At 41.2% G+C, this 27,137-nt stretch overlaps 1 protein-coding gene across 2 annotated transcripts in view; it reads left to right on the top strand.

The window, feature by feature from the left end:
- The window catches only part of WWTR1 (WW domain containing transcription regulator 1), a 151,411-nt gene that overhangs the window by 118,790 nt on the left and 5,484 nt on the right, over positions 1–27,137 (top strand). For both annotated transcript variants that reach the window (XM_053599671.1, XM_053599670.1), the window contains exons 4-6: positions 9,549–9,751; positions 24,022–24,155; positions 26,636–26,748. In XM_053599671.1, the coding sequence (XP_053455646.1) occupies positions 9,549–9,751; positions 24,022–24,155; positions 26,636–26,748 (450 nt within the window). The remainder of the gene's footprint in view (positions 1–9,548; positions 9,752–24,021; positions 24,156–26,635; positions 26,749–27,137) is intronic.

Below are 27,137 nucleotides of genomic sequence, written 5' to 3'. Positions count from 1 at the left end.
GTTTATTAGTGCCTTTTGTGTGTTAGTCAGATTTGAAATGCACTAAAATTATTTTTTGTTCTGTTTTTATAAGGGAAGAATATGCATATTATTGTGGTTGATTCCAAGGGGTGGAGGGAGGAGACTTGGTTTCTTCCCAGGTCTGGTTTGTGGAGAGCACACATCCAGCCGTCAGGAAGATGAATTCAAATCATAGTGTTTCTTAAAAGAACTTGGCTTCAGGTGAGTGGCTTAACCAGGAATCCAACAGGGAAGGTTTTCCTGACTTTAACCCTTAATCAAGTGTACGTTTATGGGTGATAAACAAAGTGTCATAAGTAGTCTTTGATTTCCTTAAAATATTACAAAGTGGATATGTAATATTTCCACTCTGATTATCAAGTAATGTGGATACATGTTTAGGAGGTGGACAGCCACTTAATTTATAATCCAGGAGTACATACCAGCAGCTAATCTGGGTAGTCTGATTTTAGTTCAAGATAGTGAATGGTTATTTTGTCCTGGGACCTAGTTCTTTTTTTAAGAGAGTGCCTTAGGATGGAGATGGGAAACCTGGGTGTTGCTACCCCAAGTTAGCCCTGGGGCTGTGGCAGTCAGGGGCCTAGGGTGAAAAACTCACCCGTTCACTGGGACTTTCCCAGATTTGGCACTGAAAGTCCTGTGTCCTGAGAAACCCCCAGCCCCACCCAGAACAAACCAGGACAACTGCTCACCCTCTGTGACAGACCCCGTTTTTAGCTTTTGTGGAGAGAGGACAGGGAATGAGGTGAGGATCGGGAGCCCTTATACTCCCCTCTCATGTTGTGTTTAGACTCCTAGAAAGGGTTTCTGATGTGATGAATATAAACTTATTAGCCTAAATCGCCCCACTTCTGAGGGGGAGTTTCCCAGATCCCAAACCAAGTATATGACCCAGTGTGTATATTTGAATTTGCGTATTTACCTATTTTGAGGAAATTGCATTCAGGTTTTCAAAATGATGTCAGCCTCTTCCTGTTCCTACTCTCCAGTATGATGTTAGAAGGGTTATTTCAAGTAGTGAATGTTGTTTTCTCATAGAAGTAAGTAAAAAAACACATAAAAGATAGATTATTTTGAATATATGGAACTGAAGTTACTTTAGCAAGGTTTCGATCACTCCCTATGAAAACTGATATGCAAGATCACTCCCTATGAAAACTGATATGCAAGTCAAACCATCTTTGACATTATCCCATTAAATCGACATTTGCTTATGGAGAATTTCAGCAGTATTCCAGCAATCTTTTTTAGAATGCTTGTTTTCCCTGAATTTTGCTTTGCTTTGTTTTTCTGTTACTTTGTATCTTGAATAGCAGTCCCTAATTCTAAACACACAAAATCACTTGGTTTGACATCTGCTGGTTGCTGTTTTCCCTTCTCTGGCTTTATATCCTAAGCAGCTGCTTAATTAATTTTCAAGAGCCAAGCACATCATAGCAGCTTAATAAATATTAATTTATATTTTATTCAATTTATAATTTAGGACTCTGCCAGAACATTTGCTAAGTTGCAGTGGACCAGCATTTCTGAATTCTATTACTCAGGAGAAGTATGCAAATTTGAGAAGTGCTGGATTTATAGCTCCCTCTCAGCGAGTCTTGAGACCCCTTAGTATAGTAAAGGCTTTAAGAAATCTTCCAATAAAATAAGTTCTTTTAACTCAGCTCAACATTTCCTCATCTCATTTGACCATGGAACAGTCTGGAAGCAATTTTTTTTTTAAGTTTTGGCTTAACGTCTATTTACTCTCATGGAACACATTATAGACCTTAGTTTTTTAAAATATTAAGTCCATATATAACCTATACAAATTAATTAATATTTGCTGTCATAGACAGTGCCAAGCACAGTTCCTGATATTGATTGGGCATGTTATAATATACTCTGTTTTTGGGAACAGTTTTAGTTTTATAGAAAAATGGAGAAGAGTTCCTAAACACAGGGAATCCCTGGGTTACAAATGAGATAGGCTCCGTAGGTTTGTTCCTAAGTTGAATTTTTTTTTTTTTTTTTTTTGTAGAGACAGAGTCTCACTTTATGGCCCTTGGTAGAGTGCTATGGCATCACACAGCTCACAGCAACCTCCAACCCCTGGGCTTAAGCGATTCTCTTGCCTCAGCCTCCCGAGTAGCTGGGACTACAGGCGCCCGCCACAACACCCGGCTATTTTTTGGTTGCAGTTCAGCCGGGGTCGGGTTTGAACCCACCACCCTCCGTATATGGGGCCGGCGCCTTACTGACTGAGCCACAGGCGCTGCCCCACTAAGTTGAATTTGTATGTAAGTTGTAACAGGTACATTTATCTATCACCTGTAATAGCCCCGTTCTTAAGTGCAAGTTGTACATGAGTCTGATGTTTATACCTCAGAGACTGCCTGTACCCCTCATCCAAATTTCCCTGTCGTTAACATCTTAAGTTGGTATGCTACCTTTGTTGTGATTAGTGAGCCAATGTTGGTACATTATTGTTAAAATCCACACATTATTCAGATTTCTTTAGTTCTTACCTAATGTCTTTTTCTGTCCTAAGGTCTCATACAGAATACCACATTATCATTATCTGTGTCCTGTTTCCGTAGATGCCTTTTGACTGTGACGGTTTCTTAGACTTTTTTTTAGACAGAGTCTCACTCTGTCGCCTTGAGTAGAGTGCTGTGGTGTCATAGCTCACAGCAACCTCATACTTCTCGGTTGAAGCAATCCTCAGCCTCCCGAGTAGCTGGAACTACAGACATGTGCCACCATGCTTCGCTAGTTTTTTTGTTTTTTAGTAGAGATGGAATCTCACTCTTGCTCTGGCTGGTCTTGAACTCCTGAGCTCAAGCAATCCACCTGCCTCAGCCTCCAGAGTAGGATTAGAGGTGTGGGTCACCACCCCTGACCTTTCTTTGTTTTTGATAACCTTGATAGTTATAAGGAGTGATACTTGGGTATTTTATAAGATTCTTTTTTATTGGAATTTGGTGTTTTTCTCACTTTTGGACTGGGGTTATGGGCTTTGGGGGAGAAGACCACCAAGGTAAAGTGCCTTTCTCATCACATCATATCAAGGGGACGTGTGTACTTTCATCATGACTGTCCCTGTGAATGTTTATTACCTGGCCACAGGCCAAGGTAGTATTTTTCAGATTTCTCCACAAGCAAGTTGTCCCCCACCCAGTCAGTGTTTTGGAATCAAATCACTATTTGCCCTTTTTCCTCCTTCCCCTAGCCCCTCTTTGAGGATGGTGTGTCTACATAAGTTATTTGGAATTCTGCTGTATAGGAGATTAGTCTCTTCTTCCCCTATTTATTCAATTATTTGCTCACACGAGTAGAGACTCATGGATATCCTATTTTTATTAAACTAATGAACCATCGTCAACAACATGTCAAATTCTCTGTTACGAATGGAACAGAGGTACTGTAGGAAATAGGCACTGGGAGTGGAAAAGTCCCAAGGGCTCAGGGAGACAGCCCTGACCGATTCACTTCAATGGAATTGTACCTCTGATATGTGATAAAACCACACATTTTCAAAAGTTCATCTCAAAGTGCCAGGAGCAGAGATGCCTCAGCTGAGAAGTCTGTGGTCAAAGGAGAGAGGGGCTGAGAATGCAGTCAGCAAAGCATAACCTGCCACAGGTCTTCCTCACCCCCTCACATGTGAACTGGGGAGGATTTGAAGAAAGCAAAGTAATTTCTGTGTCTTTCTAGGGCTTAGGTCTGAAACTTCTAGCCATGGGGCGCCGGCTGCCTTTCCATAATCTACTCAGATCCAGCTCCATGCAAGCCAGTCCATGATGGTTTTTGTATTTGAGCCTAACCTTATGGTTTTATTTTCTTCACTTGGCAGTGTGTATGTGTGTAACTAAAATCTATTTTAAAAATGAGGGAAACAAGCCTCGGACAAGCCACCGAACCTCTCCAAGGCCAAAAAGACGCTTGTTAAACATTCCAGGAGGCTCTGGGCAGCCTCTCTGATCGTCTGCAGCTCCTGGCTCAGACGAGCTGCCAAAGCACTTTTCTCTGTCCGTCTCTACTTCCTGGTGCTGCAGAAGGCACCAGTTGAGGAGCAAAGCCTTTACCTTTTCCCCATTTGCTGCTTATATAGCAAATGCTGCACGGGCCTAGCACTGAGTCCAAGGACTTCCTGGCCTCGAGCATACTCTTAGAGCTTTGTAGAAGAAGTGACAACGATGTTTGCTGGAGTGGGTCAGCAGGTGCCTCGGTGTCTGTTGTCCTGGGCCCCAATAAGCAGATGGTCTTGTCTGACAAGAAGAATCCCGGCCCCCACCCCATTCCTATGATGCTGTTTGCTTCACCAGGGACACAGTCATTGAATCAAACGGGGGGATCCTAATCCCAGGTGCTGTGCAGTTTGTTCTTCTGGGTGTTTTCATTTATATGTGTTGAATAATACTAACAAAATGTTTTGGGTTACATCTGCGGAGCATGGTTTTATCAATTTCCAAACATAGGAGAGAAAGCCAACAACAACAACAAAAAAAAGAAGGTGGCGTGGTTCAAACCCAGTCCTGGCCAAAAAAAGGGAGAAAGGAGATGAAAACAACGAAAGAGAAAAAGATAAATGGGGATCTAAATTTAAATACTCTCTTGGAAGGAGAAACAAAAAAGATGTCTCTGCTTTGGTTTCGATGCATTCCTGCTTCAGTGGAGAAATCTTCTGTTTGGGTTATTCCTTTCTGTGGGGACTGGCAAAGGTCTAGAACCGACACAGTCTTTAGCCTTTTTGAGGCAGTTCATGGCAGTTTGCTCTTCATCCAGTTTGGCCTCAGATGCTGCATTTAGAATAGTCTCCTTTTTTTTTCCCCCCCTTTTCTTAACGGAACTATTGTTCTCTCCCTAAAATGTTCTGGAATATTATCCCCCGGAGTATTTTGTTCATAGAAAATTTCAAGTTTCACTTTTCCATGCTCTCCTGAGGACCCTGTTTGCGTTTATCCCTGTCTCTGGCTTCCTATACCTCCACTATGAAGAGCAGTGATTTTAAAGAACCTCGACCATCGTAGAAGTTCATGAGCTCCAGTCGCAGTGGTGGTTGGGTAACAGTTGGAAATTTAACTAGAGGGAGCCAAGTGGCAAGTTGAATCTTGGGTACTGGATTGAATCCCATCATATGGCTTGTAGGAAGGACACCGACCAGCTTTATGACCTTGATAAAATTCATTCTTTCTCTGGGTTTTGTTTTTCTTCATCTCCATAAGAATGAGTTATACCAAAAGAACTTTCAGCTTTCATCATCTTGATTATATTCCAAACTGTTTTTGGTGTTTTTAAAATAATTTCAGAGCTACCTTCCATCACTCTACCAGGAAAATACCGAATTTGATTCCTACACGGCCATGTTTTTGTTTCTTGATTTTTTTTTTAACTTTTCATTTATGATTTACATAATTAATAAATGCTCATAGGAAACCTTCAAATAGTACAGAAGTGGAAAAGGAAGATCCTGTCCCCCTGCCCCCACACTCAGTTTCTTCTCCAGAGGTACCGCTGTTGACCAGTTTCGGGTATATCCTTATGGAGAGATTTGCTGTATGTGCGTAGTACACCACACCTTTTCTAACCACAGACAGTAGCATGATTATAAATACAGCCTGCCTCTTGGACTTCTTCCCTTCTGGACGATGTTTCTTAGAGACTGTTTCATATAACTACCTATAGAGTGATCTCATTCTCTGGAATTGTTACATAGAATTTCTGTAAATAGATGGAGCAGAGTCTCTCATTGGTGGGCATTAAGATCTTTGTTAGTCTTGCTATTATAGACAGTACTGTGGCGACTATCCATTGCACAAGCTTCTCTGTTGGTGTGTACTTTACTTTGGAAACAAAGCCACTGTCTTAAGTGCCACTCTTTCTAACCAGAGAAGTTTAGTCTGAATGGTCAAATTTAAATTAAGTAGGAGAAACCTACATCTCCACTGTTGGGCTTGATGGTTTAAAGACTCACAGGGTGTTGTTTGGAAAGAGCATTCCTCCAAGTCTTAAACTCCTCCAGATAAGGATTCAGATGTTAATAAAATCTGCTGAGCAGTATCTGGTTGGTTGCCGTGTGGAACTGGGTGACAGAGTTCATTGCTGTGAGCAAACCCAGTGCTGGCATTGGGTTTTATTATTTTTTTACACTAATAAAAGCAGGTCACCCAAGACACTGACCATTGTCCTACTCAAAATTGTCATGTTAGCAAGTTGCCAGGCTTGATGCAATTTAAAAAATTTTTCAAAGTAGCTGAGTTATAAAACTTAACCTAGAATTAACACCCTGTGCTTTATAAGCTTTTTTCCCCCTCTTAACCTGGGGATTTCTGATATTAGAAATATTGGGCACCTTTTTTTTGGTCTATAGTATTTACATCAGAAAATTAGGAGCATACTTTTTCAGAATGTTCAGAAATGGCTGTCTCTTAAAATAATTACCATTCTGACATCTCTGCCTCCCTCCCCTGGCTTGAAATAGGTTTTGTGAATTAAACCCCTTCTGGATGTCTGGATTTCATCTGCCTTGCACCTGCATTAAGAGAACTTTTCCCCTGTGATGTCATGTGTGCAGCCCTTAACCTTCCACTCGACCTTCAAGTAGGAGTTGTGATGATGCTCTAACAAGCTCTAGAAGTGAAAGCCTCGTTTCGGTTATTCTGGCATCAGCCATGACTATGCCTTTTTTTTTTTTCTTTCTTTTTTTTCTATTCTCAAACTAAGAGGATAAGAAATGCTCCACTGGTTTTATTCAAATTGTTTGCTGAGCTGTCGCTGTGTGTCAGGTGTGGTGACAGGAGGCGAGAATCTTTGTGTTGGGCTGGAAAGGGAAACTTAGACTATTTGGGGGACATACTCTGAATATTCTTCCCTCCTAGTAGTACGTTCCTTCTCCTTTAGCAGCACCTTACAGAACAGAGTGTGGCAAATCTTCCCAAACCCTCTTTGAACCTTCCTGTTGGTCACCTGAGCAACCTTTGGGCCCAGGTGTCTGTTCTGATGACCTGTTACATCCATGGTGCATCCCTGCGATGGGTTGAGGGCGGACTGTGCTAAGTTGCTCTCAGTTTCTGCAGTTTTCCTTTCCTTCAGTCTAAGGCACTGATTTTCAACTGGTGTGCCATGAGAGGATCTTAGAGTGTGCTGCACAGATTTTTAAAGATCCTTAATTAAATTATTTTCAAAAGAAGTTCAAAGCCAAGTATATTCTTATTTTTACGCTTTTTTTTTTTTTTGATCAACATAATTTAAGTGTGTCATGGAAGTTTAACTATAGGTTCAAGTGTGCTATGAGATAAAAAAAGGTTGAAAACACTGGTGTAAGGTACGGCAGAAGGCAGTTGAGACAGTTTAAAGAACAGGTGGATGGGCCCTGGCTCTGCCTGCTACTAACCAGGGCACATCTCTTAGCTTTTCTGGGTTACAATGGTTATAATGCCTCCTCTGTAAAAATAAAGGTGGACTAGATGATCCCCCAAATTCCTTAAGCCATACTCAAAAATCCATGTCATTTCATCAAACAGCCCTTCCACCAGCCTGTTAGCTTCTATGAAGGCAGGATCTAGCCTCAAGCCCAGGGCCTGCAAAGAGGGACCGCAATAAAGGTCTGAGTGAGTGTGTGTATTAAAAAGTGAACATTTTTATCCCATCCTCACCTCCTTTCTGGGGAATTCTCTGCCCCAGAATTCTTCCTCAAAGAAACATCCTTCCATAGGAACTCTTCAGTGTTGGTTCTGCCTTTTGAATACACACACACACACACACACACAAAATCGTGTAGTTTAATGAATAGATTATTGGGCCACTTTAAAATTCATTTAATATAATTTAGTTATAAAATGTATCCACAGAAGGCTGAAGATTAAAAACATGTCACTTTTGGACTTTAATTAAAATATGTCAATATTTTTTAACCATTTAAGTTAGTAAGACCAAATATAGCAAAATTGAGGGGTTTTTTCCTCAGAAATGAGCTGAGTATGTAAAATTATACTTTGTTGTCTTTAGCCTTGACCTAGGAGCAAATAGACTGAAGTATGTTTTATTATCTGATATTGCCCAGGCAGAAGTTAAGCAAACTTGATTAGTAAACTGTTTTGAGAAAAACTATCACTTTTAAAATAAATTTTTCTGGGAATGCTAATTATAAAATTTATTGAAGGTTTTTAAAATTCTTTCTAAAGTGGAGTTCTACATGCTGAAATTTCAATTGCTGGTAAATGCAAATAAACAGAGAAGTCTTTAAAACTTTTTAAAGATTTCTGGTGCCTTTATCCAGTCACACGTATTTAGTATTTTTGTGTAATTTCTTCCTTACTAATTTTTCCCATTGCAAAAACAAACATTGTTTTTCAATCAGATATTTATTCTGGAGTTTAGGAATAAACTTTATTTTATTTTATTTTTTTGAGACAGACTCTCCCTCTGTCCCCCTGGGTATAGTGCTATGGCATCATACCTCACAGCAATCTCAAACCTCCTGGGCTTGAGCTCCTCTTGCTCAGCACCCCCGAGTAGCTGGGAATACATCCCCTTGCCACTACACCTGGCTAGTTTTTCTCATTTAGTAGAGACAAGAGTGTCACTCTTGCTTAGGCTAGTATGGAACTCCTGAGCTCGGGCAATCCACCCACCTTGGCCTCTCAGAGTGCTAGGATTATAGGCGTGAGCCACTGTGCCCAGCCAGGAATAAACTTTGTTTTAAAACAAAGCATTGGCCAGGTGCGGTGGCTCACACCTGTAATCCTAACACTCTGGGAGGTCCAGGTGGATTGCTTGAGCTTATGAGTTCCAGAACAGCCGGAGCAAAAGCAACACTCCATCGCCATTAAAACAAACAAACAACAACAACAACAAAAAAAAAAAAATTGAAAAACTGAGGTGAGAGGATCACTTGAGCCCAAGAGTTGGAAGTTGCTGTGAGCTGTGACAGCATGGCACTCCACTCACACACAGCTTAAGACTCTGTCTCAAAAAAAAACAACAAAACCACAAAGCTTTAATAGGGTCTTGCTTTTGTTTTTGTATAGGTTCCTGATCTAGGTGCTGTGTTTTACATGTATTTATCAATTTGCTAATTCGTCCTAAATATTGCATGCCCACTGTATATGGATGATCACATGCTTTCCTTAGCTTTGCCACAAACATACAAATTATCCAAGAAAGTGCACACATACAGATACCTAAATATTTGTTCTATTGAAATTATCTCACAAGTTGTGATAACCTTTGCAGGATTTACTTTTGACCACTGTGTTCTATATAAGGCTTAAAATGTACTCTAGACACAGGGAAGAAATGACATAAAGATTTTTAACAGAGCACAAAAGCTGAGACTAGGTGAGTCAGGAGTGGGGCCAGTATCTGAGCCTCCATGAATTGAATTAAGGTAATAATTATTTGAATAGTAATGATTAACAGGAAAGTACTTTGGAAGGAACCTCAGGAATCTATACTCCAAAGCACAAACCATTCTGATGGTCTCTTTTGATAGAGTATTGTTGGCCATGGTCATTAATCTTCCTGTATTTTCTCCTTTTCTGTAGTGATGAATCACCAACACCAGCAGCAGATGGCACCCAGTTCCCTTGCCCAGCAGAACCACCCTACTCAGAACCCACCAGCAGGGCTCATGAGTATGCCCAATGCACTGACCACTCAGCAGCAGCAGCAACAGAAACTGCGTCTTCAGAGGATCCAGATGGAGAGAGAGAGGATTAGAATGCGTCAAGAGGAGCTCATGAGGCAGGTATGGCCTTCCAGGATGCCTGGTGGAGGCTCCTTGGCCTTTGGTGCCAAGGCTGATGGGTAGGTAGTTGCTTGCCTTCAAGGTTCATCTCCTTTTCTAGAAGCATAAGAGGCTCAAAGCCCTACTCCAGGCTTCATATTACAGTTTCTTCTCCCAACATTGTGCCTACACTGTCGTCAGAGCCAAACTTAGGAGTACAAGGACTAATAATGACTGATATACTCAAATGGCATGGCTTCTTTTGGCTTCTGCTGGTTTTTAGAAGGAGAGAAAAGAGAAAGTAGAGAGAAAGAGCATGTTCTAATTACCTATTGCTGTGTAACAAATTTCCCCAAAAGTTAGTCACTTAAAGCAATAGCCGTTTCTTCATATCAAACAATTCTGTGACTCAGAATTTGGAAAGGGCTCAGCTGGGCTGTTCTTCCGCTCTACCTGGCATTGATGGAGGTGACTGAGTGATAGTCCTCAGGTGGGTGGGCTGGTCTGGAGAGTACAGGATGGCTTTACTTATGTGTGAAGCACCATGGTGAGGATTACTGAAGGCTAGGCTCAACTTAAAGCCGGGACCATCTACAGGTGGTATCTATGGTGTGGCAATCTCGAAGTGATAGTATTTATTACATGGCAGCTTGAGTTTCCAGGAGAAAAATATTCTGAGAGACTGGAAGTGGAAGCTGCCAATGTCTTAGGGCCTAGCTCTGGAAACTGTCATGGAGTCACTTTTGCCATATTTTTCTGGTCCAAGCGGTTATAGAGCAGCCTCCAGATTAAAGAAGGGAGTAAAGGGGATAGTCAACGGAAGAAATCACAAAGAATCTGCAGCCATATCTGGTCCACTACAGAGCATGGAAAAGAGGAATAATTGAGGGGAGAATGAGAAAGCAAAGTGACGTGTGTATGGGGTGCTGTGCTCTTTTGTGCCGTACTCCAGTCACTCGTTTTTCAATTGAGTCAGTTGGTAGAATTTTGCTGTGTGTCTCGTCTCCTGCGGGTCAGGCTCAGTGGTCTACTTCAAAAATGAGTAAGAGAAAAATCCCCAAAGGAGCCCATAGTATTCTTCCTGCCTCAGTGGCTTGGTCTATGGAAGAGCAGAATTCTTCCATAGAATTCTTCTGTGTTTCTAAACTAATGTAACCCATTTCTGCCACATTTTTGGGGAGAAAAGCTTTAGTTTATTATTGTTCTAGTTTTTCAGACTTTGCCTTATGACTCACATAAAGCAGGACACCTGGGTAGCTTCCTCTTGCTCCTTTAAAGAAATAAATAGTTTTAACTGTTCCAGAGAACTTTCTTGGAGGAGAGGATTAGGAGTGTTAGGATAAACACTATTTTTTTTTAGTTATATCTGATACTTTTAAAAATATACATTGATTTCCACAAGTGAATAATATATTGCTTATCAAATGAATTCTAAAAATTCATTTGATAAGCAATTCTTAGAATTTCTTTATCTTAGATATATCTTATATATCTAGATATATATTATATATCTTAGAATTCATTTGATAAGCAATACATTATATATATATATAAAGTACATGGTAAATTAAAATAAATTCTTAGATATAGCCTTCGAAAATAAAGGAAATGAATATAAATTGTGCTTTGTTGTTCAGCTGAACTTTCCTCCAAATTTGAGGAATATAACTTTATAAGGTAACTACAGTTGTGCCTTTTACCTTGAGGTTTTATGTTTGAACTTTCATGGTTATTTCAGACTCACAGTTGTTTATACTGTTTTTAGAAATGTAGTGTCATGTTTCTTGGTAGGAAATACATGTATTATTGTTTTCTGTCTTTGAATACTAATTCTGTTCAAAAAATTTTTTCTATTTTATAGTAATAGCATTAAAGTAGCATTTATATGTTCATTCAGTTTTATGTTAAGATTTAATGAGTATTTTTTTTTCACACAAAGCTGTGACTGTTCTGCAAAGAATGACTCGTTTCTCTGCCTCTTAGTTTCTCTTTCTCTCGGCCTTCCTCCTCCTTTCCCACAGAAGGTATTTCTGAAGAGGGGTGGGGAAAAGTGCCCCAAATTGTTTCCTTTATTCCAGCTGTAGGTGCCTTTGAACCAGAATGTAGTATTGATGGTTCATATTACAGAAATGCCAACCAAGTTCCTTAAATGCTGATCCTTAGAGGCCGTGGAACTTGGAGCATTTTGCTGCATCATAGTGAGCAACTGTAGAGGATAGAACAGAGAGGGGAAAGGCTGTCCAGATTTGCTCACGGAGGTTCACAAGTTCAGGCTTAACTCTCGTCGTGTGTGTGCATGCGTTCGTGTGTTGAGGAGGGAGAGATGGAATGATGGAATGGATGGTTTGGATGTCTTTCTATTCTGTTATGGAGTACAGGAAAAAAGGTCTAAATAGACTTTTTAATCATGTCAGATTGATTTCCCCATCCAGAAGCAGCATGCTGCCTTCATTATGTCAGAGATATTATTTAAGGCCATATAATAAATGGTATCAAAGTGTTCCATAATAGTCTTTTTGGGCAGTGCCCGGAAGCCTGATTGATTATTCAGGTGTGGATTATGAGTACTGTCTTGGGGAGTTTTTTTGACTTCTTTCTTTTTGTGATTTTCTGCTTCACTGTTTGTACCTAAGCCAGGGCAGGGGCAGGGAACTGAACTGAGGGTAAAAATGATCCTTGGCTCACCTGTTTAGTTGCCTTCCAGCCCCAGGAAGGAACTTGTAGGAATGGGGGTATGGTAGTCCTGGTGATACGTAAAGGTTCTCTGTAGACATCCCTTTATTCAGTCTGTGCCCCCCATGTCCGGGGCAGTAATCAACTAACTGAACATCCCTTGCTCACTGGGCAGCTTGTAATTACTCTGGCTCTCCTCTGGCTCACAGGAGGTCTTTAACTGTACAGCTTGTCTTCTCAAGGCTTGTGCCCTATGGGCAGGGCCTAGATCTACCTGCAGTTTTCCCAGGGGAGGATCTCTAGGATCAAGGCCCCATGCCATGCTCGCTCTCTATAGTAGGGAGGAAGGTTGACAACATTTAATAAGTAGATGAATTTATCCCCTCATTCTTGAGAAGTTATCACTGCTCTGCATGTTTTTATCATTCTTGAATATTGCAATGAATACGAAAAGTCCTTATAAATTATATGCTATGTAAACATTCAGTTTTATTTCTTTTCCTCTTCCTTCTGCTACTCATTATTCCCCCGGGCATATAGATTAATGATACTGTAGCCGGGAGAAAACAACTCATTCCTCATTGCACAATCTGACATAGCCTTCCTAGGTCACCTATAGCTCCTTAGCACTGAAATCATGCCAGGATATTAACAAAATTGATCCGAGAAAACTTGGATTACAAATCTAAAGTGGACCTTCATTTTTGTTATTTCAGGATGGAAACACATACTTTTTTCCTTCTTTCCTTTCTTCCTTCCTTCCTTTCCTTTCTAAAGGAATTTGGTTGGCATTTCTGTAATATGAACCATCTCCTCCTCATTCATTCAATCCACTTTTATGTAATAGAAAATAACAGACAGATAAATGGAACGTGGCTGCCCTGAGATGATTTATATTTTAGCAGAAGAGGCAAAATAATTAAATTGGTTTCCAGAGGAGAGATTAAAAACATTCCCTACTTGATGGGGGCCCAGTGGCTACTCTCTGACTTTCATTGCTGGAGTTGAGATCGGACACCCCAGAGCAGAGTTCTATAGATGCTCCTTAATTTCTTTTCAGTGACCCCTCAGGCCAACAAGCTGTTGAACAGCTGCAGAATTAGAATCAAAAGAGCCAGCAAGGCTGGGTGTCTCTACTCATTAGGAATCTTCTGAAGTAGGAGAATTTCTTTAAACATCAGCCCATCCAGTTTAGTACTGGCTGCTATAGCAATAGAGTTGAGCTACTTATGTCTGATAATTGATGAATTATCTCAGAATGTGGCCAGTACTCTAGGTGGAGGGGTGCCATGGAGCACTCGGGGATCCCAGCCAGGTCTGGAGTATGCAGCCTTATTAGGAAAGTGGATCTCCCTGCTCTTAACAGGCCTCTACTGCGGGTAACACAGCAAGGGAATTTTTGTGAAAGACATTCTCCAGTGTCCATGGTCGTTTTATTTTTATTAAATTTCATAAAGGGTGTGAGGCAGCTTCAGGTTCATCAAAGAAACGGCAACCCTAGAAAAGAAAACCGTTTCCTAGTTAAAGGTTTGCTTGCTGTTGTCTTCATTTCTTTAAAGGAAATTAAAATTTTGTTTGAGTTCTTGTTATGTAGCAAAATTTTGAATTATTTAAAAATATAATTAACTGAGTTATTTTTTTCTGATTAAAAGGAAGCATTTTTTGTAAGTGAAAGGCGTTAGAACCCTAAAAAACTATATACTGTTTTATTCCATTTATGTGACATAAAGGAGTTGGGGCGATTGCTGGGGTGGAGATGGAGGAGGGATTGAGCCCAAAGGGGCAATGCTCGGGAATGCTGGGGGCTGATCACACAGTTCTATACCTTGCTTGTGGTGGCTGTTACACGGTATGTATCCATTTGTCAAAACTCAGAACTGTGTACCCCACAGAGAGAATTTCACTGTGTTATGTGTTTGTAAAAATAGTAATTATAAATGAATTACCACACAGAAAATACAAAACACATTTTTATGGTACAAAATGTGTAAAATACTCAAAAAACAAAGAAAAGGAACTTATGATCTCCCATATACTTACGGAGAGTAGCTATAAAGATGTTGATGACCTAGACTTTTCATTCTTTTTGTAGGTATCCGTGTGTCTACTTTGTTTTTAAACACAAAATGGCTGCATATTTTAATACTGTTTTGCTACTTCTTTTTCCTTAATATATGGGGAAGTCTTTTATTTACTCTGTCTGTATCAGTTGTGGGAAGTTGTACTGTGACCTTGTGCATGCCCATTCTCAGTGCCCGGAATCCTGACTATACCAGGCTGCACACAGATTTCAGATACCATGAGCTGCTATAAGGTAGCCCTCCAGGACTACAGAATATTTTGTTACAACTTAAAAATTCAATGCAGTGTGTGCTCAGGATCTTAAAGGGCACGATTGCAACTTTACCAAAAGAAACGGAAAATTTTAATCACCGGAAAGACATTGAGAAACAGCCCTCTCCGTGCCTGTTACTCATCTAAAAGAACAATTCCTGGACATGAAAACAGGCTTTTGGTTTTATCTGAAGACAGTATGTCTTTTCATGGTGTTAATAAGCTTTGAGGCCTTTGGAGAGTAACCTGGAGGACTTCCCGTTAACCCCAGAGCCTGGAAGACTCTTCAGTGGCTGAGGCTGCTCCCCTTACCCTTTCAGCAGGGGCTGTCTTGTTGAGAAACCCTTATTGTTCTCGAGCATATTCAGAGCTGTTTTTACCTCTGTCTTTTTCTTAATTGAGGCTTGGGGGACAGGAGAATGCAGTTGTCAAACAAAAATGCTGACTCAGCCTGGCCTCCAGTCGCCAGGGCAACAGGGACAAGGCAAGGGGGAGCCTGCAGAATTCTTTTGGCAGGTCTCTCAGATTTCTGCTGGGCTTGAAGGCCACCACGAGGTTGGGCTGGCCAGCTGGCTGGCCTTGCACAGCCATTTTTTCTCACCTAGGGCTCCATAGAGGGGGACATGCCCAGCACTGGTGTAGAGGAAGGAAGAGTTTCAGGTCAGTTTTTTGTCATGTGAAGAATAGCTACCCAATCACTCGAGCCCAAGAGTCTGAGGTTGCTGTGAGCTATGACGCCACCACACTCTACCCAGGGTGACAGAGTGAGACTCTGTCTCAAAAAGAAGAATAGCTATTTAGAGAGCTTGGAAAGTATCATATTCTAGCAGATAATGAAACATAAATGGTGTCTATTTTATAGTCTTTCTGAACAGGGGACCATCATAGAACTTTTTAAAGGTTTTGTAGAGACAGGGTCTCCTATGTTGCCCAGGCTAGGTCAAGTCTTTTTAAAAGGACCCTTTTTCCAAAACAACATGTTATACATGACATACATATCATTTTTATTTTTCAATTAAAATAAATAAATATGCAGTAAAATAAAAGGATCCCTTTGAAAAATGTTGTAAGTTGAACATAGTTTTATTTATTTATTGTTGTTGTTATTGCAGTTTTTAGCTGGGGCTGGGCTTGAACCCGCCACCTCGGCATATGGGGCCAGCGCCCTACTCCTTGAGCCACAGGTGCTGCCCTGAACATAGTTTTAAAATGAAGGTTCGCCAAGTTTGTACAAGGTTTAAGCAGCTTCTTATTGCTGATCATAATATGATTGCTGAGGTGTGAAGAAACATTCCATCTCAAAATCCATTCAAGTCTTATTATTATTATTATTATTATTTTGTGGTTTTTGGCCGGGGCTGGGTTTGAACCCGCCACCTCCGGCATATGGGACTGGTGCCCTACTCCTTGAGCCACAGGCACCACCCTCAAGTCTTATTTTTTAACTGAAGAGAGAAGAGTATATAAATTATCGTGTTTTCCTTAATGTAATTCGAAGGCACAACAGAAACAGGTTGTGGCATAAAACCAGACTGTTATATACATCCTGAATTGAAAGAGCGGCAAATTGTCCGTAGATAATAATTATGGACTCAGCAAATGTCTTCCCCAAAATATCAGAGTTTCTCCTATGTTCTTTAATAGCGACAGTCTGGCACCTGAGTGTGTGTGATGAGGTATTTTACAAAGGGAGGCTCCAGGAAATGTGATAATGAATTTCTAGAATCCATTGGCACAGAGTTAAAAAGAGATTTACATCAGGATTTTTTTTTTTTTCTATAAAGAAGGTAAATAATTCAGCGTTCTGCCTCTGAAGTCCCTTAGAGTTTTGGCAGAGAGAACAACTTCTCTACACCAGAATAACTATTTTAATGTTAGGATTTCAAAATATTGTCTTTATTTTTTTTTTTCATTCGTTTCTACTCACCCCACCCTTTATAATTAAAACAATCCAATCTTCCTTTTTCAGAGTCCCTGGCCGCACATACTTAAATTAAGCAGAGAACTCTCAGAAGAGGTTGTTGTCATTCATTTCCCTTTGAAGTACATTGGGTGAGGGCAGGAGCTGGCTAGCGGAGGCTTCCTCACCCCAGGACGGACAGGGCTGCAGGATGCCTTCAGCTGCTATTTACTTCTCACCTCCTCTTGATTTATTCCACAGACAAGCAGCAGGCCAGTGGGGAGGGGAAGTTTGAGCTTTGCTTCCAGGGACACCTTCAGCTCACAAATCACCATTTGTCTTCCACATCCTCATCCCTCCAGAGACTCTATCCACTGTCCTGTCCTCCCGCTGCTAGGAGAGGGTGTTTTTTTAACCCAGATATAATTATTCGCTTCAGAGAGCTGGAGGATGACCGCAGACTTACAGAGAGACTTTTAAGCTCTTGTTTTCCAACAGTCTTTCCACTCCAAGCTTGGACACAAAGAAAAAATAAAGTGAGTGGGGGAGGGTTGGGTCAGGGCTACCAGGGGCAGCTCTCCAGATCTTTCTGAAACTGGCCCTTAAAATCTGAACTTAAAACTTTGCTTGATAATGTTGTAAATTCCCAGAACACTGGCTCCACCCATACACACTGAAAACTGTCATTGAATACATCCAGTTTAATCTGTGTTCCAATTCAGGAAGAAAAACTGTGTTGAGGACAGTTAAATAGGCCGTTTCATTAAATTCGCCTGTAAACTGTCTGAGGTAAAGGGGCTGGTCTTTCCATTTTAAAGCTGAGAAAACAAGCTCAGAGAAATGAAGAAAACTACCCACGTCTCATAGCCAGTAGGCGAAAGGGCCGGCAATTTGAGGTCTGCCGACCTCAACCCTTGGCTTTCCTTCCTCTGCCACACTGTCTGCGGCGGTTATGAGCTTAGACTCAGGAGCCAGAATGCCTGGATTTAGATCCTCTACCAGTTATTAGCCGTGGGATCCTTAGGGAAGTTGCTTTTTTTCTTTTGCAGTTTTTAGCTGGGGCTGGGTTTGAACCTGCCACCTCCGGCATATGGGGCCGGCGCACTACTCCTTTGAGCCACAGGCACTGCCCTGGAAAGTTGCTTTAAAAAACAAACAAACAACAACAACAACAAAAAAAAACTCCCTGTGCCTCAGTTTCCCCATTTGTAAAATGGAGGCAATCAGGTCATGAGGTGAGATGAAACAGTGTGTTAAAGTGCTTAGAACAATGTTTCTCACACAGTAGGCCATGAGCAAGTATTAACATTAGCTAATATCTCAGCCCTCCAAACCTTTTATTTAACACTGTCAGCAGTTCATTCTGTTGGCTGCCTCACTCTTCCAGGTTCTTTATAAATACGCTTTCTAAACTTTATAATAGACCATATAAACCACCTTTTTTCAGATGAACAAATGATCAGGAAAGGTTAAAAATTTAGTCCAAGATGCCACAGCTTGATAATAGCTAAACTGGAACTTGATCTCCAATCTTTCCAATTCCAAAGACAGTTTTTTTACTGTGCCATGCTGCGTTTTCTGGGCCAAGCCCTGGACACATCCAATAGGATCGACCTCTCAAATCTTACTTGGTAATTCCAGTAGTCGATAGCTCAGAGAAACAAAAAGCAGCCAGTTTCCCACTGAACTGACTGCTGACTGCAAAGTGCTTCGTCACATCTGCCTCAAATCCAGGAGAGAAGGGATCTTCTTCCTTTCATGTCCATGAGTAGTTAGTGACTGAGGTGTGGCTTCTAGTTTTCTCCTGCAGTTCAGAGAACGTGATACCCCACCCCACTCCGTCCTGATGTTCTCCTCTGGTTACTCTTCGTAAAGACTTTGGTAAAGTGTTAAACAGAGATCTGGCCAGGCAGCTGTGTGCATGAGGGTTGATGAGAGGAAGACAGATCAGTTGGAATATCTGGAGAAGCAGTGATGGCCTGCTGCGTGAGATGGAGAGCAGGTTTCGAGCTTGGAGATACTGCAGAGATGGAATCCAGGAGGCTTGGCCCTTGCCCATCCTTCTTTGTTATGGTCTATCTCCCCTCTAGAATCCTCTGTGAGGACAGAGCACTGTGTACATTGTCAAGTTGCTGTATTCCGACTGCCAAGAACAGTCCCTGGTGCCTGGTAGTCTCGATAGTATTTAAAAAAAAATAAATACAGGTCCAAACCAATGAATTATTGTGGGGACTTAGAGAGACCTAGTTAGCTTGCGTTCTGAACTTGGATGGGTGGTGGCATAAGAAAAAGCTTGAAGTTAGGAGGAAGAGCAGCTGTGGCCCAGTAGAGGAGCCCGGCATGGGACAAGTGGAGTTTCAGACACCAGCTGGGCACGTTCATTTAGGAATCCAGGGATTGGAGGGGGCGTGGTAGTAATTTTCTGTGGCTGTGGTGGTCTGGGGAGGGACCCTAGAGGAGGTGATGTAATGAAACCTCTAAGGCTGGGTAAGATATCGCTTAGGAGTCTAGGAATGAAGACTTGTTTTGGAGGACAGGGAGGGTGGAGGTGGAGGGGACATCTGTGAATAGACCTGTTTACCTGGAGTGCCATGACATGTGAGCAGCAGCCCAGCTTAGCCTTACTAGCCCATCTAGGCTGGAGGGAGCAGAAGACCGGGTGCTGGGATGAGGCACAGAGAGTCCGGGGGCCCGGGTGATGCTCCAGGCCAGCTGTGGCCAGCAGTGACCCTCTGTTTCCATGGACGCTTACTTTGCCCGGTGCCCATCTTTTGCCTTTGCCTAACCTGTTTCAATTCACTGGTTTTGACTGGATGTCTGCCTGTGCAAGGGCCGGGGATGCCTTTGGAAGTCAAAATCATCCTGGGTCTTGGCTTAAATTTTATAGCTAAATGTAGTTTAAAACAAAATCTTTCCCTATTTGGATGAGGACACGGTGAAGTTTGCCCTTTTATTTTCAAATCTTGAGTTTTGTAGTTTTTCTTTCCTCTTAAAAATTCATGAGCAGAAAGAGGGAAATATTTTCATTTAAAAAAAATTTTTTTTTAAGTTCCGAATAGAGAACTATTATATTAGAAAATTCAAGTGAAAATGAAAACTTCTTACCATTCTCCATTTATATTCAAAATGAATCTTATGTTGTATAGAAAGGTTTATAAACCTCTCCTTCTTTTAAAAGTGATTATTTTCTTAGTTACTGACCATCATGATGAATTTCATGCTTTGGTTTAATTCCTCCAAGAAGTGTCTTCCTACTCCAAGTGGAAGTGGAAGTGATTTATTTATTAATAAATCATTTGGTTTTGGTTTTGCTTTTTATTGTTTTGAGATGGAATACAGAACAGAGATAATAGTAATAATATTAATTGGTTAGCATTTATTATGAAATCACAAGTTCTGGGCACTGTTCTAAGCTCCTTTCATGTGTTACCTCACTTTGTCATTACAGCAGCCCTACTGGGCGGGCATTCTTATTATCCCCACTCTACAAATGAGGAGCAGAGAGTCAAATAACTTGGCCAGGGTTTACATGTAAGCATCTTGCCCCAGAGTTCTTGCTTTTGACCACTCTTTCCCCCTGCTCGTCTTATGTTAGGGTCAGGGAGTGTGCAGTGGGAATATTCCCTGAGGTTGTATTGAGCTCATACCTGGCTAGTTGAAATGTATACAGTAAGCTATTATTATTTCACTCACATTTGTCATGGAAGGTGAGAGTGGAGGTTCTTAGTTTTTTCTTTTATTACTAATCACAATTTGAAATATTTCCATTAAAATTCCAGTAATTTTTGTCTTGTTTCATTGAACAAGTGTTTATTGAGTACCGGCTATGTGCCACGCACTGTTAAGGTGGTAGCAATATAGGAGTAACATGACAAATAAGGTCTTTTCCCTTATGGAGCTTATATTCCAACAGAACAAATGGAGAACAAAGACCTAAATTCCTTTGAATGGTAGACTGAGGTTATTTTAGAACAGGGGTCAGGGAGAAACATCTCTGAAAAGATGACATTTGTGGGGTAAAGCAGTAAGTGAGGAAGTGAACTTGGGCAAGCCTGGGGAGCACATAGAAACCCACTGAGGGAATGTTGGTGCAGATGCTGGAGGTGGGAGGAGCAGCAGAGAGACCGGGAGGCTGGAAGGGAGTGAGCAAGAGGAGTGGGTCAGAGACAAGGAAGGAGGGGTGGCCGGGACTGTCACTGGGGCTTGGTGGGCTACAGTGAGGACCTGCTGCCAGTCACCACGCAGGTGGGGCAGGACAGTTAGGTTTGAGCAGGGGACCATAGGATCTTCCTTTCAGCTACTGTGTTGAATGACTTGTGACCCAAGAAGGATCTTAACATAATCTGGGAAATGTTGCATTTGTAAATAATAATTTTCTGCCTCAGACTACCCTAGTTTATATGTCAAAGTTACTATTAAGGGACATTCACCATGTATTGTCTGATTTGTTAGTCAGTGATAGGTGGAAATGATACTGTGAGCCCCCTACAGGCAGAACAGAGCATTTGCTCTTTTGATGACCCGCTGGTAAGGAAAACAATTTCAATACTGAAAAATAGAACATCCGTTTTCTTTAGTTTAAAATAAAGGGAACAAATGAAACATGGCACAGTGAAACATTTTCCCCAATGTGGTGTGGGTTCTTTCAGCTTTGGTTATTAAATAATAAGGATTATTTTGTATCTAACAGAAATATATTAAGAGTCACTTAAATGAAGAGGAAAATTTAGAACTGTTTTTTTTAAATATAGTTTCTGGTATTTGTTCTTTTTCTTTTTTTTTTTTTCTTTTTTTTTTTTTTTTTGCGGTTTTTGGTCAGGGCTGGGTTTGAACCCGCCACCTCTGGCATATGGGGCATATGGGGCCGGTGCCCTACTCCTTTGAGCCACAGGTGCCACCCTGGTATTTGTTCTTATATTATCACATTCTATCATTCCAGATGGCAAGTGATTCTCATATACATTACATATATAATATGGTTTTTTTTTAGTCCCATAAAGGTCTTATAGTATATAAATTCAGATCTTCTGGAAATTAAAAATTCAACCTGTATTTTTAAGAAATATGGTGACAAAATTTTGTCTAATATAAAGAAATGGGCCGGATACAGTGGCTCACACCCATAATCCTAGCACTCTGGGAGGCCGAGGTGGGTGGATAGCTTAAGCTCACGAGAGAGACCAGCCCAAGCAAAAGTAAGACCCATCTCCACTAAAAATGGAAAAACTAAAGCAAGAGGATCACTTGAGCCCAAGAGTTGGAGGTTGATGTGAGCTATGATACCACGGAACTCCATCCAGAGCGACAGCTTGAGTCTGTGACTCAAAAAAAGAAAAAAAGAAAAAGAAATGCAGCCATCTCATCAACTTTTATGTCTAAAAGGGTATCTGTTTAGAGGTAATCTCACACATATTCAGAATGGTTAAAGAATGGAATATTCTAAGTAAAGTTTTTTTTTTTTTTTTGGATAATGAAGGTTATTAGTCAAAGGACCCTTGCATTTACAGTTTATAAAGAACTAAAAATTTTATCATCAATCAAATGTTTTTAACCTGTGGTTTAACGTGTCGGAGTGTGTATGAGGGATTGAGGCTGGTAGGTTGTAGGCTCCTTATGCTTGAAGTCCTTCTGTCTGAGGCTTCCTGGAAAGCTTTTGTCAGATAATAAGTTTTCTAATGCACATTGCCTGCCGTGTAAAAGCAACTATTGGAAAATACTTCACTTTTTCTAGGCTTATTCAGATGGTACTTCCAAGATTTGGATGATGGATACAAATTACCTTTCAAAATGATCTCTGTTTTTTGGTTTTCTTTTTGTGGATCACTTGAATAAAATTTATTAGTTAAGTGTTACGATTATTTGCAATCTGTATGAACAGAAGTGAACCAGAGGCCCTTTCTAGCTAGAATATTTATTTCAGTATAAGTTAACAATGCAGTTTCTCATCAATCAGGATTCTCACACTTTGTAAGAGTCATGCGAGTATAACTCCCAGTAACAGCACAATGAACTCTAGTAACCTCAAGTTTTTATAGCCGATGACTTCACTGGGACTTGTCTAGACAGCAGTTACTCTCTGAAGTCCTAGCACATTAGGGCTGGAAGAGATCTAACAAAGATACTGTTACTAGATGGCCCAAATGTTCTTTTTGCTGTTGTAGCCATGTTTTGGGGGTTTGAGGGATGGTGAGACCAACAGCTTCAGCATGGAAAGTGGGAAGTGGATAGGCATAAATAAGAGAGAGGGCCCATCCTGGGTTTTGGATGCAAGTATAAACAGCAGCAAATTGGAAAGGAATTTGATGTCTGCTCATGTTTAGTCAAAATGGAAGAGACTTCTAGAGGCTATACCCAGAGCAAACAATTATAGTCAATAAATTTGTAATCTTTTGGATTGGCTCTCCATGGCAAAGTAACACTAACCTAAAAAAACTGCTTACGTTATATATGTATTTTTGCTAATGAAATCCATATGCTTTTAAAGAGTTACTTGTCTATGGGATTTGGATTGGGATCTGTACGGCTCCCCAACCTTCAGCATTGTAGTCAACAAAATAATTAGTCAAATAGAAAAACTGACTTTTAAAAACAAACTTTTTTTTTTTTTTTTGTAGAGACAGAGTCTCACTGTACGGCCCTCGGGTAGAGTGCCGTGGCCTCACACAGCTCACAGCAACCTCCAACTCCTGGGCTTAAGCGATTCTCTTGCCTCAGCCTCCCGAGTAGCTGGGACTACAGGCGCCCGCCACAATGCCCGGCTATTTTTTGGTTGCAGTTTGGCCGGGGCCGGGTTTGAACCCGCCACCCTCGGTATATGGGGCCGGCGCCTTACCGACTGAGCCACAGGCGCCACCTAAAAACAAACTTTTAAACTGGTTATTTTGTTCTCATGGCTATTGACATAAAACTGCCAGATATAATTTAGTGCAGAGTCTGAACTCTGTAAACCCATAGCTTTCCTGGCCTGGAAGTAGCAAAGACTAGAATGTACCTGCTAGTACAGAGTCTGGTTACTTTGACAGATTTAGATTTGCTCTGAGAACCTGAATAGAAATAGCAATAGCTTTGTCTCTGAGAAAGTGTCTTGAGATCTTTGTATGATTTGGAGTTTAAATAATTGCATGAGTGGGAGGGTTGCAACATTATGCGCCCTGAGGTCACATAATAGCTAGGCTTCTTCTTAACTTTGAATGTAAGAAAGTGACTATGTCTGTAAGCTTTCTTCAGAGAAAGAACATGGGTGACTCTGACTTACTGAGAATAAATACGAGCACATTGTATGTGGTGAAAAGTTTGCATGTGAAGTATGTACATACACTTCCCTCCAAGCCTCCTGACCGTGAGTGAGTGACTCTGGCCTCCCCTTCTGACTGTACTTCTGCAGGAAGCTGCCCTCTGTCGACAGCTCCCCATGGAAGCTGAGGCTCTGGCCCCAGTTCAAGCTGCTGTCAACCCGCCCACCATGACCCCAGACATGAGATCCATCAGCAATAATAGCTCAGATCCTTTCCTCAATGGGTGAGTTAATGTTTGTGGGGCACTTGTTTCTATTCTCTTTATTATATGGTCTAAACTATAATGGGGTCTTTGTTGACACTGGGAAATGTTGGGGAGCTTTAGAGGCAAGGGTAGAGGGAGGAAGTGGGAGGAGCAAGAAAAAAAGAAAGGCAGAGGAAGTCACCTCCTTTTTAAAAAATCCCCAAATTTAAAAGTTGGTGACATGCCTGTGGCTCAGTGAGTAGGACGCCGGCCCCATATGCCGAGGGTGGCGGGTTCAAACCCGGCCCCGGCCAAACTGCAACAAAAAAATAGCCGGGCGTTGTGGCGGGCGCCTGGAGTCCCAGCTGCTCGGGAGGCTGAGGCAAGAGAATCGCGTAAGCCCAAGAGTTAGAGGTTGCTGTGAGCTGTGTGAGGCCACGGCACTCTACCGAGGGCGGTACAGTGAGACTCTGTCTCTACAAAAAAAAAAAAAAAAAAGTTGGTGACATGACATGGAGTAAACCCCTAGTCAATAATTTGAAAATGGAGATGAGCTTATAATTTGAACATAATGGCATTGTTAGTAGTTAGAAGAATTTTATGTTTTTCTGTAGCCAACAGGGGAATAAAAGCATGTCATATAGCAAATCAAGAACAAAACAATTAAGAAATGATGTTTACACGGCTTGGCACCTGTAGCCCAGTGGCCAGGGTGCCAGCCACATACACTAGAGCTGGTGGGTTTGAGCCCAGCCTGGGCCTGCCAAACAACAATGTTAACTACAACCAAAAACTAGCCGAGCATTGTGGCGGGCGCCTGTAGTCCCAGCTACTCAGGAGGCTGAGGCAAGAGAACCGCTTGAGCCCAAGAGTTTGAGGTTGCTGTGAGCTGTGGAACACCACGGCACTCTACCCAGGGCAACATAGTGAGACTTTGTCTCAAAGAAAAAAAAAAAGAAAGAAATGATGAAGTTTACAGTGAAGTGTGACTAAGGTCTCAAGTTTAGTTAATCGTTATTCTACATCGTCAGTTTCCTGGTTACAGTAATTGCATTATAGTTATGTGAGGTATTATTGGGTGACAGGTACGTAAAACTCTCTTTGCTCTTTTTGAATCTTATATGAATCTAAAATTATTTCACAATTAAAAAATTAATTAAAACAAAGAGGTGATGTTAAAAAAAAAAACCTAAGGAGCAGAAGGGAAAGAGAATTGACCCAGAAATATCTTCATAAGTAGAAGTAGTCCACCATAATTCTAGCTTTTTAAAACTAAATAAAGGGCAATGCCATATTTCCTGTTTTTCTGCCCTTGCAGAGGCTTCTGGTAAGCAAAAAAAACACAATTATAAGGCTTCATAAAGTAGGTGGAAATATATAGTATAATAATGAACAGAGTTTTAAGTTGTGGATTTTAAGTCTATATTTAAATTACAGAAAAGTATAAAGAATAATGTAAGTGTTTTATCAGGGAACTGTGGGGTGGTAACCCAGATTGGCATATTTCCATCTGATCATATTTTTAAAATAAAATATTACAATTACTATTTGAACCCATCCTTACCACCACTGAAGTCTCATTTCATTTCTCTTCTTCTGTCCCCAGTGATAGCCACTATTGAGAAACTGATGTGTATCCAGTGACAGATTTTTATACTAAAAGAAAAAAATTTTTTTTTTGTTTCAAAATATTAAGTGGGTACAAATGTTTTAGGTTACCCGGATTGTATGTGTAATGCTTGAGTTGCAGCTGTAGGTGTGTCCATCACCCAAATAGTGTTTTTTGTTTTGTTTTGTTTTTTGAGACAGGGCCTCAAGCTGTCACCCTGGGTAGAGTGCTGTAGCATCACAGCTCACAGCAACCTCCATCCAACTCCTGGGCTCAAGTGATTCTCCTGCCTCAGCCTCCCAAGTAGCTGGGACTACAGGCAACTGCCACAATGCCCGGCTATTTTTTGGTTGTAGCCGTCATTGTTGTTTGGCAGGCCTGGTCTGGATTCGAACCCGCCAGCTCAGGTGTATGTGGCTGGTGCCTTAGCCGCTTGAGCCACAGGCACCGAGTCCCAAATAGTGTTTTTACAGTAATCTGGGTGGAACTGGATACCATTCTCCTAAGTGAAGTATCTCAAGAATGAAGAAGCAAACACCACATGTCCTCACTGTTGAACTGGAGCTAACTGATGGGCACACGGGCACACAGAGGGGCTCAGTGGAAATCCACCAGGGGAGAGGATAGATTTTTATACTTCTTACTTACTGCCTATTAGTAGGTATATCAATAAACACTATTCGACATTGTTTTCTGTTTTCTACAGTGTTACAGAAATGGTATTATAGAAGTGTCCCAAGTGGTTATTTTGAGATGGAAAGGAAATCAGTGTCAACTGACTATAAAAGGCCACTTTTCCTTGCTTGCCTAGCATGCTGGGCGGAAAGGCAGGACTAGTTCAGAGTTCCATGCCTAGATTGAAATTTTGAAACGGGCTCACATCAAAATCCCTTCATCTTTTGCTCTCCAGGGGACCGTACCATTCGAGGGAGCAGAGCACTGACAGCGGCCTGGGGCTGGGGTGCTACAGTGTCCCCACAACTCCGGAGGACTTCCTCAGCAATGTGGATGAGATGGACACAGGTAGGAGCAAAGCCTGCAAGTACTGGCAAGTTTACATTTGTAAATTGTCTCTTTGACCATCTCAATTTTAAAATCCAACCAGAAACAGTCTCAACAGCAACATAAAATGACAACTCAAAAGCCACCCAACCAACCCCCAAGCACCATGAATATACTGAAGCTCCTTCCCTGTAGATTATACAAAAGAGAGTTTTACATCAGGGCACAAGATTTTAAAATCTGTTTTTGGTCTTTTTTTTTTTTAATTTTATTACTCATTCTTGCTTTGAGTAGCCCTTTCCTCACAATTGCATTAAGGTACCAGTATCCGCCTTGCCACTCTCTCTCCCACAGAGGGATATTTGAACTCTTCTGGTTTTCATTTGTAACATATGGGCTACTTTTTCTCC

The sequence above is a fragment of the Nycticebus coucang genome, chromosome 8 (assembly GCF_027406575.1).
Source record: "Nycticebus coucang isolate mNycCou1 chromosome 8, mNycCou1.pri, whole genome shotgun sequence".
In the NCBI taxonomy this organism is placed as follows: Eukaryota; Metazoa; Chordata; class Mammalia; order Primates; family Lorisidae; genus Nycticebus; species Nycticebus coucang.
The sequence above is the reverse complement of the archived record's forward strand: the minus strand, read 5'-3'. Positions and strand labels throughout refer to the sequence as shown.